The 13,717-nt window shown below is 31.4% G+C and overlaps 2 protein-coding genes across 2 annotated transcripts; one reads left to right on the top strand and one right to left on the bottom strand.

Moving 5' to 3' along the window:
- Positions 1–539: 539 nt before the first annotated feature.
- On the bottom strand, positions 540–2,094 carry LOC108846754 (protein SEED AND ROOT HAIR PROTECTIVE PROTEIN-like). Its single transcript, XM_018619961.2, has 2 exons — positions 1,847–2,094; positions 540–1,005 (listed from the first exon to the last, which is right to left on the bottom strand). The coding sequence occupies exons 1-2, from the start codon at positions 2,091–2,093 to the stop codon at positions 683–685; spliced, it is 570 nt and encodes a 189-aa protein (XP_018475463.2). The 5' UTR covers position 2,094; the 3' UTR covers positions 540–682.
- Positions 2,095–12,279: 10,185 nt separating this feature from the next.
- LOC130509383 (uncharacterized) lies at positions 12,280–12,982 on the top strand. Its single transcript, XM_057005276.1, has one exon. It carries the CDS (start codon positions 12,363–12,365, stop codon positions 12,849–12,851), a length of 489 nt encoding a protein of 162 aa, XP_056861256.1. The 5' UTR covers positions 12,280–12,362; the 3' UTR covers positions 12,852–12,982.
- Positions 12,983–13,717: the final 735 nt, after the last annotated feature.

Here is a 13,717-nt window from a genome sequence, read left to right as displayed (position 1 = left end):
TCTAAACATTGCTGAACCTGTAACATTAAAAGTAAACCAGCTGGAATAAACCTCAACAAGAAACTCAGGATTCTTTAAAAGAAAATTGTAAAATTGAAAGGGCTTCCTGGTTCTTATTCTGTCGGGGTCTAGAGTGATGGAGATTACTGCATGATCTGAGAAGTCCGGACTGCCAAAAAAGGCTACAGACGATGGGAAGGAGTTGTACCATTCGTCGTTAACCAGACATCTATCTAGCTTCTTAGCTATCGGGGCTGACTTGTTTTTATTCCACCAAGTGAAGGTAGGTCCTCTGTAATTAAGGTCCTCGAGATTGGCATCCTGCAGGCACTGGTTCAGATCTCTGATCCTCTTATCCATGTTCAGGGTAGAGGGAAGGGAGTGCTCCGAAGGGTCACGTATTTGATTAAGATCACCCACCAGCAGCCAAGGTTTTCCATCCAGAGCACAAGCAGATTCAAGAGCGTTTTCCATCCGAAGGGTCACGTATTTGATTAAGATCACCCACCAGCAGCCAAGGTTATCCATTTGTGAAGAAAAACTGTTTATAACTTATAAGACATGATAAATCAATTATAAACAAAGAAAACAAACGCTTAGCTCATTTTCAGACAACATTATACGACGAATCAAACAAAAGAAAAGATTCTTAGAAGACATCATGTTCATCAAAAGAAGGTCTTTAGTAGTAGGTAGGTTCAGAAGTAAAGAAGAAAGGACCAGCCCAGAAAAGCTTGAAACTCTTGTCTTCAAGAATACGGTACTTGCTTAATGACTGTCCTTTCACACCTTTGTTCACATCGGTCGGAAAGTCACAATCAGCGAGTGGAGACTTGTGAAGAAAAACTTTGCACTTAGTCACCATCCTTCCTTCACGAAGCTGTGAAGGAAATAACGTGGCAAAGAAGTAACCTTTAGCATCAGTTTTGCTGCTCATCATTGAGACCGGAACAATCTCTTCCCCATATACGTCTGTCTTCACACATGTAACTCTTGCAGTCGCACCTGAGGTAAACAAACGATTAGTGCCATCCAGTTAAGAGTGTATATGTCGTAGCAAGTAACAATTTTCTTAGGAACGCGTATACATCTGGCTCAGACTTTTCCCTGAGCCCGCAACCAATAAAAACATAATTAACTTTTGTTAGAATCCTAATCACAAGGCGGAGGAACTTTTTAGCAAAAAAAAAAAAAAGGCGGAGGAACTATATATGTGAAAAAGGATAGGGCAATTTTGTACTCCAATTGTCTTCTACCATTAGAACTAGTCTAGGTATTCAATTTTAGGTTGAGTTTCAGTTCAGTATTTTTTTTTTTAGTTTTCCGGTTCTATAAATTTAGGAACCGTCCTAGAATTTATGAAATTCAGTTTAATTTTGGTTTGGTTATTTTTTATTTTATTTTTGTTCGGTTCTGGTAGTTAAGTTGGGAAACTAATATCGAAAAAAAAATTGGATCTAATTTTGTTCTATTTTCCGATAATTTGGGGTTTTCATGTTGAATATCGAGCAATTCAAATTGTTCAGATAAAAATATTAGATAATTTGAATAATTTTAAATATTTTAATAATTTTTGTAATAATTTGGTTTGTAAATAACATTTTTATAATATTTAAACATTTTAGAATTAAATACAAATAAATATTTTTGGTCCATTTAGATATTTGGGTATCCATTTAGTTCTTATTTGATTATGGTTATCCGGTTGTAGGAGTACATGATCCAATCTTTGATGGTATCCAAACTCAAATTGAACCTCATTTCCAGGTTCTGTTAGATCCTTCTGATCCGGGGAAATGTGTAATAAGATCAGTTCGTTTTGGCTACAAAATAAGTAATATATTACCTTGAATTGGGTAAGATTTGTCACCGGACTTGCACATGATGACACCTTCAACGGCGACCGGAATTAATTTTCCATTCTCGGGGTTTGCTTCATCACCGTAATAAGCAACTGAGGATATGATTAGAGATGAGAAGACAACGAGAGAAGCAGCAAATGAAAGGCGTGAGAAATCCATTTTATTTTTGCTTGCTTTAATTATATGTTGGATTGGAGAAGAAGCAAGTGAATTTTTGAAAACTAGTCTCATGGGGTTTTATATAGGCTAATAGCGTTGACAATGAAGGGTAACTTTCTAATTAATTAGGGTTTAGGATAGACATAACGAGCAACTTGTGATATGAACGTGTATGCACGGCATACAAATATGTAGTGTTATAATGTTTCGACGTGATAGGCATAAAATGGTGTGTGGGGATAGGGCTGGGCAAAAAATCCGAACCCGAAAAACCGAACCGAACCCGATCCGAAAAAGTAGCACCGAACCCGAACCGAAATTGATTAAATATCCGAATGGGTTCAAAATTTCGGTATTTAAAGAACCGAAACCGAACCCGATCCGAACCGAAATATTTTGGGTACCCGAATGTATCCGAAATAAATTTATATACTTAAATATATACATTATTTTTATATATAATGTATAACTAAATATATTAAAAATATATAAGATACCTTTAAGTTTTCCAAAATACTCGGAAAATATATGCAAATAGTCAAAAGTAAATGTTTAAAATAGCTAAAGTATACTGAAAACACCAAAATAATTAAATATCTATTGATTCTTTATCCAAATATTCAAAGAAAACTAATTTATATGTTAAATTAAGGTATTTTGACATATATGTTATGAAAATTTATATGTAATATATTATCTTTCTTATAGATTTTGAAAATTTAAATTATATAATGAATTTTGAAAATTTAAAAACATTTTAAATGGGTTATCCGAACCCGAACCGAACCCGCAAAGATCCGAACCGAACCCGAACCGAAATTTAAAAATATCCGAATGGGGCTGAAATCTTTGACTCCGAAAACCCGAAACCCGAATGGACTGAACCGAAACCCGAATGGATACCCGAACGCCCAGCCCTATGTGGGGATTTACCACTTCCAAGTTCCAAAGTAATACTATAGGTTAAGCATTCATTACGTCTATTTAATATACTTCTATAGAATATAGTTGATATTATTCTACAAGTAATTGTTTTCTCTGTGATAACCAAAGTATTGTTTTCTTTGATCATATAATTAATTTCATTCTAAAATTTAGTTTTTATCTTTTTTTATTCATTCATAGTAGACAGATTTCACTTTACTTATCATAAACTATACTAGTCTGTGTACGGCAGTGATTTCAAACCCAGACCCTTGCATTTATTTTTGCGGAGGCAAGTATGCACAGCACGGGTTCTCGGAAAATCTTCTAAGGCTAAAGTGAATTGGAACCTTCTCTTGTTCGTCCACCGCTTCAAATACAGTGAAGATTACAAGTTTTGAAGAGTTCATCGAACAAGCTATTCGAAACCGACATAAAAAGTTCCGGTAGTCAAGGAAACAAGGTGAATCCCACATTGTTTTCGTGCTCATCAACAGTTGAAAATGGCAATTGACATTGAAGAATTGTTGCAATGTTTAACAGAATGCATTAAATAGGGTACCTTTGTTCAAATCAATTACAAATCGATGCTTAACTCCCGTTTTCGGATTGGATTAATAAAAAATATTTTTTTTTAACTATAAAACAACAATAGGTATGATGCTAATGCTCTTTTATGCTTAGTGTTGAAAATATATTCTTTGGATTTTGATTGGCTTCCCACAAGTAGTCAAGTGTTTTCTAAGAATCCATTAGCTATGTTGTATCGCATTCTCTACTAAATAGCGGTGGGCGAGATAGATGACATGTTTGTTTGTTTTCTGAGATCTACCGTGGTTTCATAATGTTAAAAATCAATACTATGTGTATAATCTTGGAGTTTAAATAACTAAACCCAATTTAAAATAAATAGTTTCACTAGTGACGCATCTAATCCTTGACTTAAAATACTCACTACTCAGTCATTTCATTTTCAACTATCAGATATTCCAATTGAAGGTTTCGATGTACATTAGAAGCTATAGTAAACTGGGAGGTTTTTTCAAGACAAGACTTGTATAGTACACTAAAAGATTTTGATGGTTTGATGGGAGTAAGAAATGTTAGGGATAGTCTCTCACCTCTTCATTCGGAAATGGAAGCGCTAATATGGACAATAAAATGTATGAAGAATCTGCATCAGTATCAGATTACATTTGCAACAGATTATTTTCAATTGGTGAAGATGATCAATATTTGCAAGTTACTTAGAATATATTAAGACACTGAAAATTTTTTTCACAATTTGAAGATCATTCATGTACCACGAACGCAGAACAGAAAGACGGATAGTTTAGCAGGCAGTGTTAGAAAACAATCGTTTTTTGTCGTTTACATGGATACGGAGTTACTAATTTGGTTCGCATAGTAAATATGAGTCTGTGTATGTTGGATGACAGAAAAAGTATGATTAGATCTCATAATTTATATCTTAAATTTACATACTACTTGAAAATGTATATAAAATTATAAATACATAATAGATCTTTTTTCAAAAAAAGGAAACAATCTTGCTTTTTATGAGACCAAATTATGAGTGAAACACCATAAATTGCACAATCACAATTTAAGAAAAATATAAAATTTCTCACATCTCTTACTATTATTATTTGGACCAAATATATTAACACAGCATTAGATAGTCTTTTTTTCTTTTTTTTTGTAACACAGCATTAGATAGCCTATAAATGCTTTTACTAAACAATTTTACATTTTTAGTTCAAACCAATTGTAAATTTTAAAAATTTAAATGATTATTTTAATATAGCTTTTAGAAAATAATAAAACTAATGAAATTAGTTACATATATATATATATATATATATATATATATATATATTCTAATATTTTCTAGACTTGAGTTTTTTAAGAAAAATTCGATAATCAATATTATTATCAACTTATAATATTGATAATGATATTTGTATTTCATGTCATATTATATATTTTAGACGTGCCACCATTATATAATGCAATCATAGGTAAATAGGTTTTGGTATGGATAATTTATATATTGAGACACTTGGCAACATCTATACTATTTAAATATAAACATTCATTTTTTTTTCTAATGAAAATGTAAATTTTCTAAAAAAATATCTGTAAATTTACAAAGAAAATTTAATTCTCACTAATGACAATTTTTCATTTGGTTTTTGTGCTTAAAACTATATATAGCCATTAATTTAATTCATTGTATATGACCTATTAAAAAAGCTCATTCCACCAATTCTATATTTAATTTTATTAAAACATCTAAACCCACTGTATGTTAATAAAAGAAAAACAAACTATCTACATTAAAATTGTAATAGTATTGATCATTACAAAACTTATAAATTAAAATGCATAACATAAATACAATGTATTTATTTTATATGATAAATCAAATAGTTTATTCAGTTTTATACTATTATAAAGTATGATAAGATTATCTTTGATTTTTTTCTGGGTCAACCGGTGTCGGTTCGTGGGTTAATGGCGGGATTTTGGATTTTATCAGGTTTTTAATTAATAGATTGTCATTCAATCCAAATTTTGTGAAAATAAATCAATCGGTAGAATCTCTGATATCATGCTACATGAAAAAATAAGCCAGTCCGAATTATATAGGCCACCGGATTAACCGGTTTGACCGTGTATACGGATCAGATATAAAAATATTGCTAATATGTTAGTTCATTTATAAATCACATATGTACCTCCACTAAAAGGAGTTAAATAATTTTTAAAAATAGAATACATTCTTCGTAACATTTAAATTTAGATTACTATTAGTCCTCAACATTCTGTTTTGCTTTGGCTATTTTGGTTTTTGGCGATTTGGTTCTATAAATATGAACTGTTCAGGTATTTACAAAGTTTTGTTTGATTTAGTTTCAGTTGGGATATTTTTATTTTTGGTTCAGTTAAATAGCAAAATTTGAAACCGAGTAACATGCAAAATATTTGGGTCCTATTAATTTCTGGTTAGATTATGGATTTTCAGATAATTACGGATTTATATACAAAAATATCGAATAATTTGGGTGTTTCATTCTAAATATCGGGTAATTCGGATTGTTCAGATAAAAGTAAGGGATACTATTTTAATATATTGTCCATTTAAAATAATACATTTGTCACCTTTTTGCTTTTTATTTTTTTCATTTTTGGCCTTATTAATAAAATTATTAGTACAATTAATTACATAATATATAAGCAAGTATAACCAATAAAAAAAAACAAATAAAGGCCAAGAAATTTATTTCTTTAGTCAACTGTTTAGTGTAATTAATTATGTAACAATACATAAAGTAACCATAATAACCCATTCTAACATTTTCTGTTAAAAAAACCCCATTATAACATAAATACCAAAAAAAAAACAATTGTTAATAATAGCAATTTCTAACATTGTCCAAAACGACTATGATAACTTCCACAGAGAGTTCCTTTAAATTAAAACATCTTTCTCCACTATTTTATAAACCCTTACAAAAAAAGATATAATGGTATTTGAAAACTCAAGCTCATTCTCTTTTGATCGATTTCGATTGATTAATGTGTCTATATTATTATTTGAGAAATAATTTTGCTGATTTGTCATGTTATCCATGATATAGAATTATTTTTATATTTGTCATATTTTTATTAGTTTTATTTGAATCATTTATTTATTGATTTAAATATTTGATTTTGTTAATGTCATGTTTATCATGATTTTAGATAATTTAATTATTTGTCATGTTTTATTAGTTTTGGACTGAGTCATTGATTTATTAATTTAAATAAATAAATATTTCAAAATTAATTAGAATTAACCTTAATCTGAATTTTTGACGAGTTAGGACCAATTATTATTTGTCATATGTAATGTCAGAGATTTTAATTAGTGGAATTATATCTTATGTAAATAGTAAATATAATTTGTATGCCATTTAATTATTATGCTTCAGTTTTTCTAAAACAAAAAAAAACATACACATAATAAATTGGACGTCACAGTGTTGATTAAAACTTTACTAATAAGTAGTACATTTTCTTACAAGTGTAAACTTTGCTAATAGGGATATAATATGAGATAGTGCAAAACAGTCTGAATTTTTAAAGCTTAAAACTTAAGAATACATGTATCGTTTTCAATATAGAGTTTTATTTATATATATATATATATATATATATATATATATATATATATATATATATATATAATACATGTATTGTTTTCATTCAAACTCGTAAAGTTTATAAAATGCATGTGATGCTAATTTATAATGTTTGTGTACCTTTGAATTTAATTTAACTGTTGTAAATAGTTATATAATAAATAATAGTTGCAGAAAATTTAAAATATATTTAGATATGTTATATATTCGATTCTTATATCATGAGTATTTTCAAAAAGGTATTAATTAATTTCTTAATAAATGTTGAGAATATGATCTTGTGCCATGAAAAAAGTTGTCAATAGTTCAATCAATAAAAATTATAAGTTTAAATCAACAAAATTCTTACTTTAGCATTACTTATAATTTTTTGCTAAATATTTGCAACGTACTTGCTAAATATTTACATGTTTTTCTAAATATTTGCTAACCTTTTACATGTTTTTTGCTAAATATTTGCAAGTAATTTGCTAAATATGTTTATCATTCTTCATTTACTTTATATTTGCAAGTAATTTGCTAAATATTAGATTTTCCCACTGAGTATAACAAGTAGATCCTATGGGATTTACAGTGTAAGACTTGGAAATATATTTTGATATTTCTTTGAAAATATATTAACAAAAATGTTTGAAAAAAAAGAAATAGATTGTGTAACTTTCTATAAAAATATCAACTTGAAGCCTCATAAATTATAATACATAACCCAAAAATTATTTGAGCTATCCTATATAGTCGTTACTATCCCAAAAATTATAATACATAACCCAAAAAATATTAGATTTTCCCACTGAGTATAACAAGTAGATCCTATGGGATTTACAGTGTAAGACTTGGAAATATATTTTGATATTTCTTTGAAAATATATTAACAAAAATGTTTGAAAAAAAAGAAATAGATTGTGTAACTTTCTATAAAAATATCAACTTGAAGCCTCATAAATTATAATACATAACCCAAAAATTATTTGAGCTATCCTATATAGTCGTTACTATCTCTAATCGAAATTGAGTTTCTTTAATTGTGATTTTTAGTGTATACTGTAGGTTTTAAAACAGTTTAATTAAAACAAGTCAAAAGGGAAAAGTAAGAAAATAAAAGACCTGAAGTCTGTGGTCCTTGAGAAGGGGATGCTGAAATGCCGGTTGATTTTCTCTCTAAGTATGCAATCAACAATGTTGCCATCGGGGCTCTTTCATATTAGAAAAAATAAAAATGCAAATTATTAATAAAATACAACTAATATACCTGGATTGTTAAGAGCAGTGGGGTTAAGCCTCCAACTCTAACAGTAAGGAGAATAACCCATAACGATATATAAAAGGTTAGGTAACCCATTTTGTAATTGTATAAGTTCAAAATAAAAAATTAATCAGGAGTGCAAATGTAATATATCACAAGTACAATAATTTTTTTATAAATTAATAATGTTGGGACTATGATAATTTATTGATTTATACAGTTATTAATTTAAATATATTTTTATTTTAGAATTATATTTAAAAAATACACTTTAATTTAAAAGAAGGGAAGAACATTTTATTTTATAATATTATATACTAGTTAAAACTTTATACACTTTAATTTCATCTATTTTATGAGATATCTTTTTACAATTTATGTATATTGAATACATATAGAAATATACAATTAAGTTTTTATATGTAATTCGATAAAATAACACCAAAATATTGAAATGAAAATAAAATCTAGAGATACAATTCATTTTGAAGATTAATAGACAATAAAATGATTTATTTATGTATATGTAAATATATATTGTTATTATTAATTTATGATTCCGGTGGGACCAAATATTTAGCTAGGAATTTTTTAAATATTATTATCTTATTATTTTACTGAAATACATTTTTTGTCTGACCTTACGATTTCATTTAAAGACTCATTAAAGGCAATTATAGAGATTACAAAGATTGTCATGATCCAATACTATAGCATCAACAAGATTATATCCCTGTTCGGAAATACGTTAGGCGTTAGTCGGGCGGTCGGCATAGATCTAAGGAGTTAACAAAAAATTGGCAAGTAAGCGGGGATTAATGGGGGTCTAGTTTTTAAGCATTTATATATTTTCATATATGAAAGCAAAGAATAATAAAACTCTTTGGCCCATATGGTAAGTTGTTAGAATATTGGTTATCAGTCCCAAGTTCGAGTCCACTACTATTCTGTTGTAATTAATATTAATATTTCATTGAAAATGAGGGACAAACTTGTAATTTTGTTCTCTCTTTCTTTATCCTTTCTTTGTCACCTGCGATTATGAAGCTTTAAAGATGGCCGCCTTCACATTCTTTTTCCAGATTTTCACTTGTTTCACCATCTTTTAACAGATCCAAGTTAGATTTGAAAGTTTCTAGGTTTAGTGCTATCAACCGAGTTGCATTAACCGACCGCCTTTCATTGTTATGCGGGAAAGGCTTCAAAAACTCGGATCTCCGCCTTGAATCTCTGATTTGGTTCACCTTGCCGTGGCCGTGCTCCGATCACCGCCGAAGAGGCCGATTAGTCGGTAACGCGGCCGCATTTTCGAACAAGGGGATAAGATTATATGAAACATTTGCTATAAAGAAAATGTAGTGGAATCCACGTGGCGGAGAGGAAAAGATATGGCTTGTTCTAGTTTCTTCCACCTCCTTCATCGGTCTTTTTGCTTGGCCGCCGGCGACGGTGCATCTACACTGCCAAAAAGCTTTGACTAATTCTCTGCTATTTCCTTTTGCTAACAACCGAAGAGATTATTAGATCTTTGGTCTTGAGCTTCAGTTTTGTTAATCCCACAGATGATTAAAGTCGGAGATCTCCTTGGAATGCCGTAAAAACAAGACCAAAGCCCGAGATCTGCGAACTCTCCTTCAACCAGCCGATCCACCTTGAAACTTCAAATAGAGAAAGCCTAAACTCCATGCAAATATCCATAACGAGTAAGGACTTACAAACTCATGAGATAAGAGACAAGCATATACTGAAGAAAAGAAAAGATCTAAGAATATCTTTGGGATTAAGACTTTAATGGAACAAGAAAAAGGAAATAAAACACTAAGCCAAACATACAAAAAAGTCTGATAAACCGGAATTTACAATCGGACAAAGCCGAAGATAAAGATGCAAGAGGAGCTTGTAGATGTCAATAGTCTTATGTGACTAACTAGGCGACGAAGTCACTGATGCTGGATGCATTAGTCGTTACTACATAAGCATGCAGAGTGGTGGTTTACCATGTGGATGCAAGATATGCTGAGATTGAGAAAGATAAACTTAGGATTTATGTCTTGACGGTTTATATCTTGAGGAATAAGTACAGTTCCAAGAAAAGGAAAGTGTACTTATTAATATGGAAGTTGTCCATATATCCATGTTGCCTTAGAGACTAGGATTTTAGGAACGTGGAGATCAATATAAAATAGCTATGGAGTCGTGAGAATTCCGATAAGTCATTGGACTATTATTATAGAGGAAGGGTGAAAATCTCTTAGGAGTGTTCTTGGGTCGTCTTAAAGCAGTGCTGAAGCATACGACGATAGAGAGACAAGTTTGGTAGATTATGAATCTTTCAGTAGCAGCTGTTATGGTGTTAACAAGATGTGTAAAGTGGATAAGTAAGTCTTGTAATAGATTGTTTAGGTGATTTTCTAATAAAGCAATTGGTACTTGCTTGTATGTAATTTGTCTCTTGATTTATCTTCTGCATGACTTAATTGTGGTGTTATATTTGCACTAACAGAAGACAGATCCGAACTTAGTCAGAGTTAACAGAAAACAAAAGGGGGTGGTGACCAGCCACCGAAACACGATTTCTATGTTGAAGAAGTTTTTTTTTTTTTTTTTTTTTTTTTTTTTTTTTTTTTATCACGAAGAAGTTTAGTGAGAAGATAGAGCGTTTAGAGAGATATTATGTTTATAACATAACTAAAATATAGTGTATATATATATATACTATATTGGAATAATTTATTAATTTATCGTATTTATTAATTTATCGACTATTAATCTATAGAGTTTTTACTATACGTAGTTACACAAGAAAACAAAAGAAAGAGAAGAAGAGCACAAAGAAATAGGAATATAAAAGAAGAAGGAAGAAGGTAGAGAAAACAGAAACCATAAAAATTTTAGGGTATCGCAGCAGAACACATATGAAAAGATTCGAAAAACAAGAGACTGCAACATCACAAAGGTCGCAGCAAAAGGCGCTCAGAGAGCGAAGCTAAAGATGAGTTCGGGAAGAATCTCTTTAATTGAAATGAGGAATCATGAGTATGAATCAACACTGAAGAACATCATGACAAAAAAGCAATTCAGCGATGGACCAGCGATGGAGCGGTGATGGAGGAGTTACTTATGTTTGCAAGCCGCATATTTAATACATATCCTATGAATGTTCTATTGTTTTTTTTGAACACCAAATATTACAAAAACTCCCAATCAAACTAGTTGGGGTTGAAAGAGTGCAGAGCCGATTTGGCCAAAGTGTCAGCCATACAATTCAGAGTGCGTGAAATGAAAACAAAAGAGATGCAAAAAAAACGAGAAGATAGAGCCTCAATGTCTCGAATGATTCCGTAGAGGGTCAGTGGAGTTATAGAATGTTCTATTGTTAAACATGTGTAATGGAGACATGTAGATTTATATTCGTGATGGGTATAAAACTATTAAGTTATAAAAGTTGTTTTTAGGCCTCAAATGTTAAAACCCGTCTCATTTGTAAACATGTACTTTTTGGAAATACTGTTGACATTAAAAAAACAAAAATGCAAATTTTTATGGATTTTGTGCGGATTAGTTTTTTCTAATTAATAACTCACTTATATATCAATATATGATTTGGTTTCTTTGTATTAATTTGAGCTTTTGCATACTAAATCTCAGAGTTCGATGTTCACGTGTGTAAACAAATTTTTCCTTTTACAATCTTTACATATTTGCTGAAAATGTCTAACTTTCTTGTATGTATTTTACGAACAAGAAAATAATAACTTGATCAAGTCATGTCCAACTTTTTTTGTCCTTTTGTTTTAAAAAGGTCTCTTATTTGCAACATTATCCAATAGAGAGATATATAGTAACTCTCATCACCAAAAGGTCCACATGTATCCAGTTGTCTTCTTAAAACGACATCGTTTTCCCTTCTTACAGAAAGATATTTCCAACGACCAATAAGCAAAAGTCTCCGAACGAAAAATCGCAAAATCTTTCGTGAACCAAAAAATGTCACGTCTCCCGATCCTAATCGCCGCCTTCCTCTTCCTCTCCATCGCCACCGCCGAATCAGACTCTCCGACGGCGTACTCCCTCCTCCAGAGCTACAACTTCCCCGTCGGAATCCTCCCAAAAGGAGTCGTCGCTTACGATCTCGACACGTCGACAGGCAAATTCCACGCCTACTTCAACGGCTCCTGCAGCTTCTCCCTCGTGGGCTCTTACCAGTTGAACTACAAATCGACGATCAGCGGCTACATCTCCGAGAACAAGCTCACGAAGCTGAGTGGCATCAAGGTCAAAGTCCTCTTCCTCTGGCTCAACATCGTCGAGGTCATCAGGAAAGGAGACGAGATGGCGTTCTCCGTTGGGATCACGTCGGCGAATTTCGAGATCGAGGAGTTTCTGGAGTCTCCTCAGTGTGGGTGTGGGTTCGAGTGCGAGAAATCGAGTTCCGACAAGTTTGACAGAAGCTTCCCTTTTGTCTCTTCGTCGTGAAAAGATTGAATCTTTGTCTAATAATAATAAGTTATTGTCATTGGCTGAGGAACCCTTTAAGTTTATGTTATTGTTTCAATCAAACTGGTTATGGTTAGGATTCGTCATGCTTATGTTATTGTTTCAATCGATCTGGTGGAAAGATGATTTGCTTGTAGATGTTTGAGATAGTTAAGTTTGGTGGGTGAACTGATTGGGGATGAATCAGGACATGGTTCTTCAGAGACCTAGATTGTTTTTTTTTTTTGTTACATCACACACTTGTGTTGACGACATAGTTCATTGGTAATGAACTATGTCGACACCATTGAGTTATTAAGGATTCATCAAGTTAAAAAAAAGGATTCATCAAGTTTATGTTATTGTTTTACTCAATCTGGTTATGTTAGGATTCATCAAGTTTGTGTTATTGTTTCAATCGATCTGGTGGAAAGATGATTTGCTTGTAGATGTTTGAGGATCCTTAGTGAATATGCTTTTGGTGGGTAAGTGTTTGAATCAGGACATGGTTCTTCAGAGAACTAGACTGGTTCCTGTACTGCATCACACCATTGTGTTGACGATCAATGAGTTGATACATCATCACCGTTGAGTTAAATGTGTTATTTATTCGATTTGAGGTTGGAAATACTTCTACATGGTGTAGTAGTAGGGAAAATATTTAAGGTCTTCTCTCTCAATAACCGGGAACGTTCAAGTTTGTACTAATGTGGCCATTGCATCATAAATCGAGTTCAGATTCGAGAATGTGTGCGAGTTGTAGAGGACAAAGAGACACGTTACAGAAAATGTTAGTTACATAACTTTTTTTTTTGGTAGGATGTTAGTTACATAACTCTTGACGAGCTAATTTAACACGAAATAAA

Source organism: Raphanus sativus, chromosome 3 (genome assembly GCF_000801105.2).
Source record: "Raphanus sativus cultivar WK10039 chromosome 3, ASM80110v3, whole genome shotgun sequence".
NCBI classification, from domain to species: Eukaryota; Viridiplantae; Streptophyta; class Magnoliopsida; order Brassicales; family Brassicaceae; genus Raphanus; species Raphanus sativus.
The sequence above is the reverse complement of the archived record's forward strand: the minus strand, read 5'-3'. Positions and strand labels throughout refer to the sequence as shown.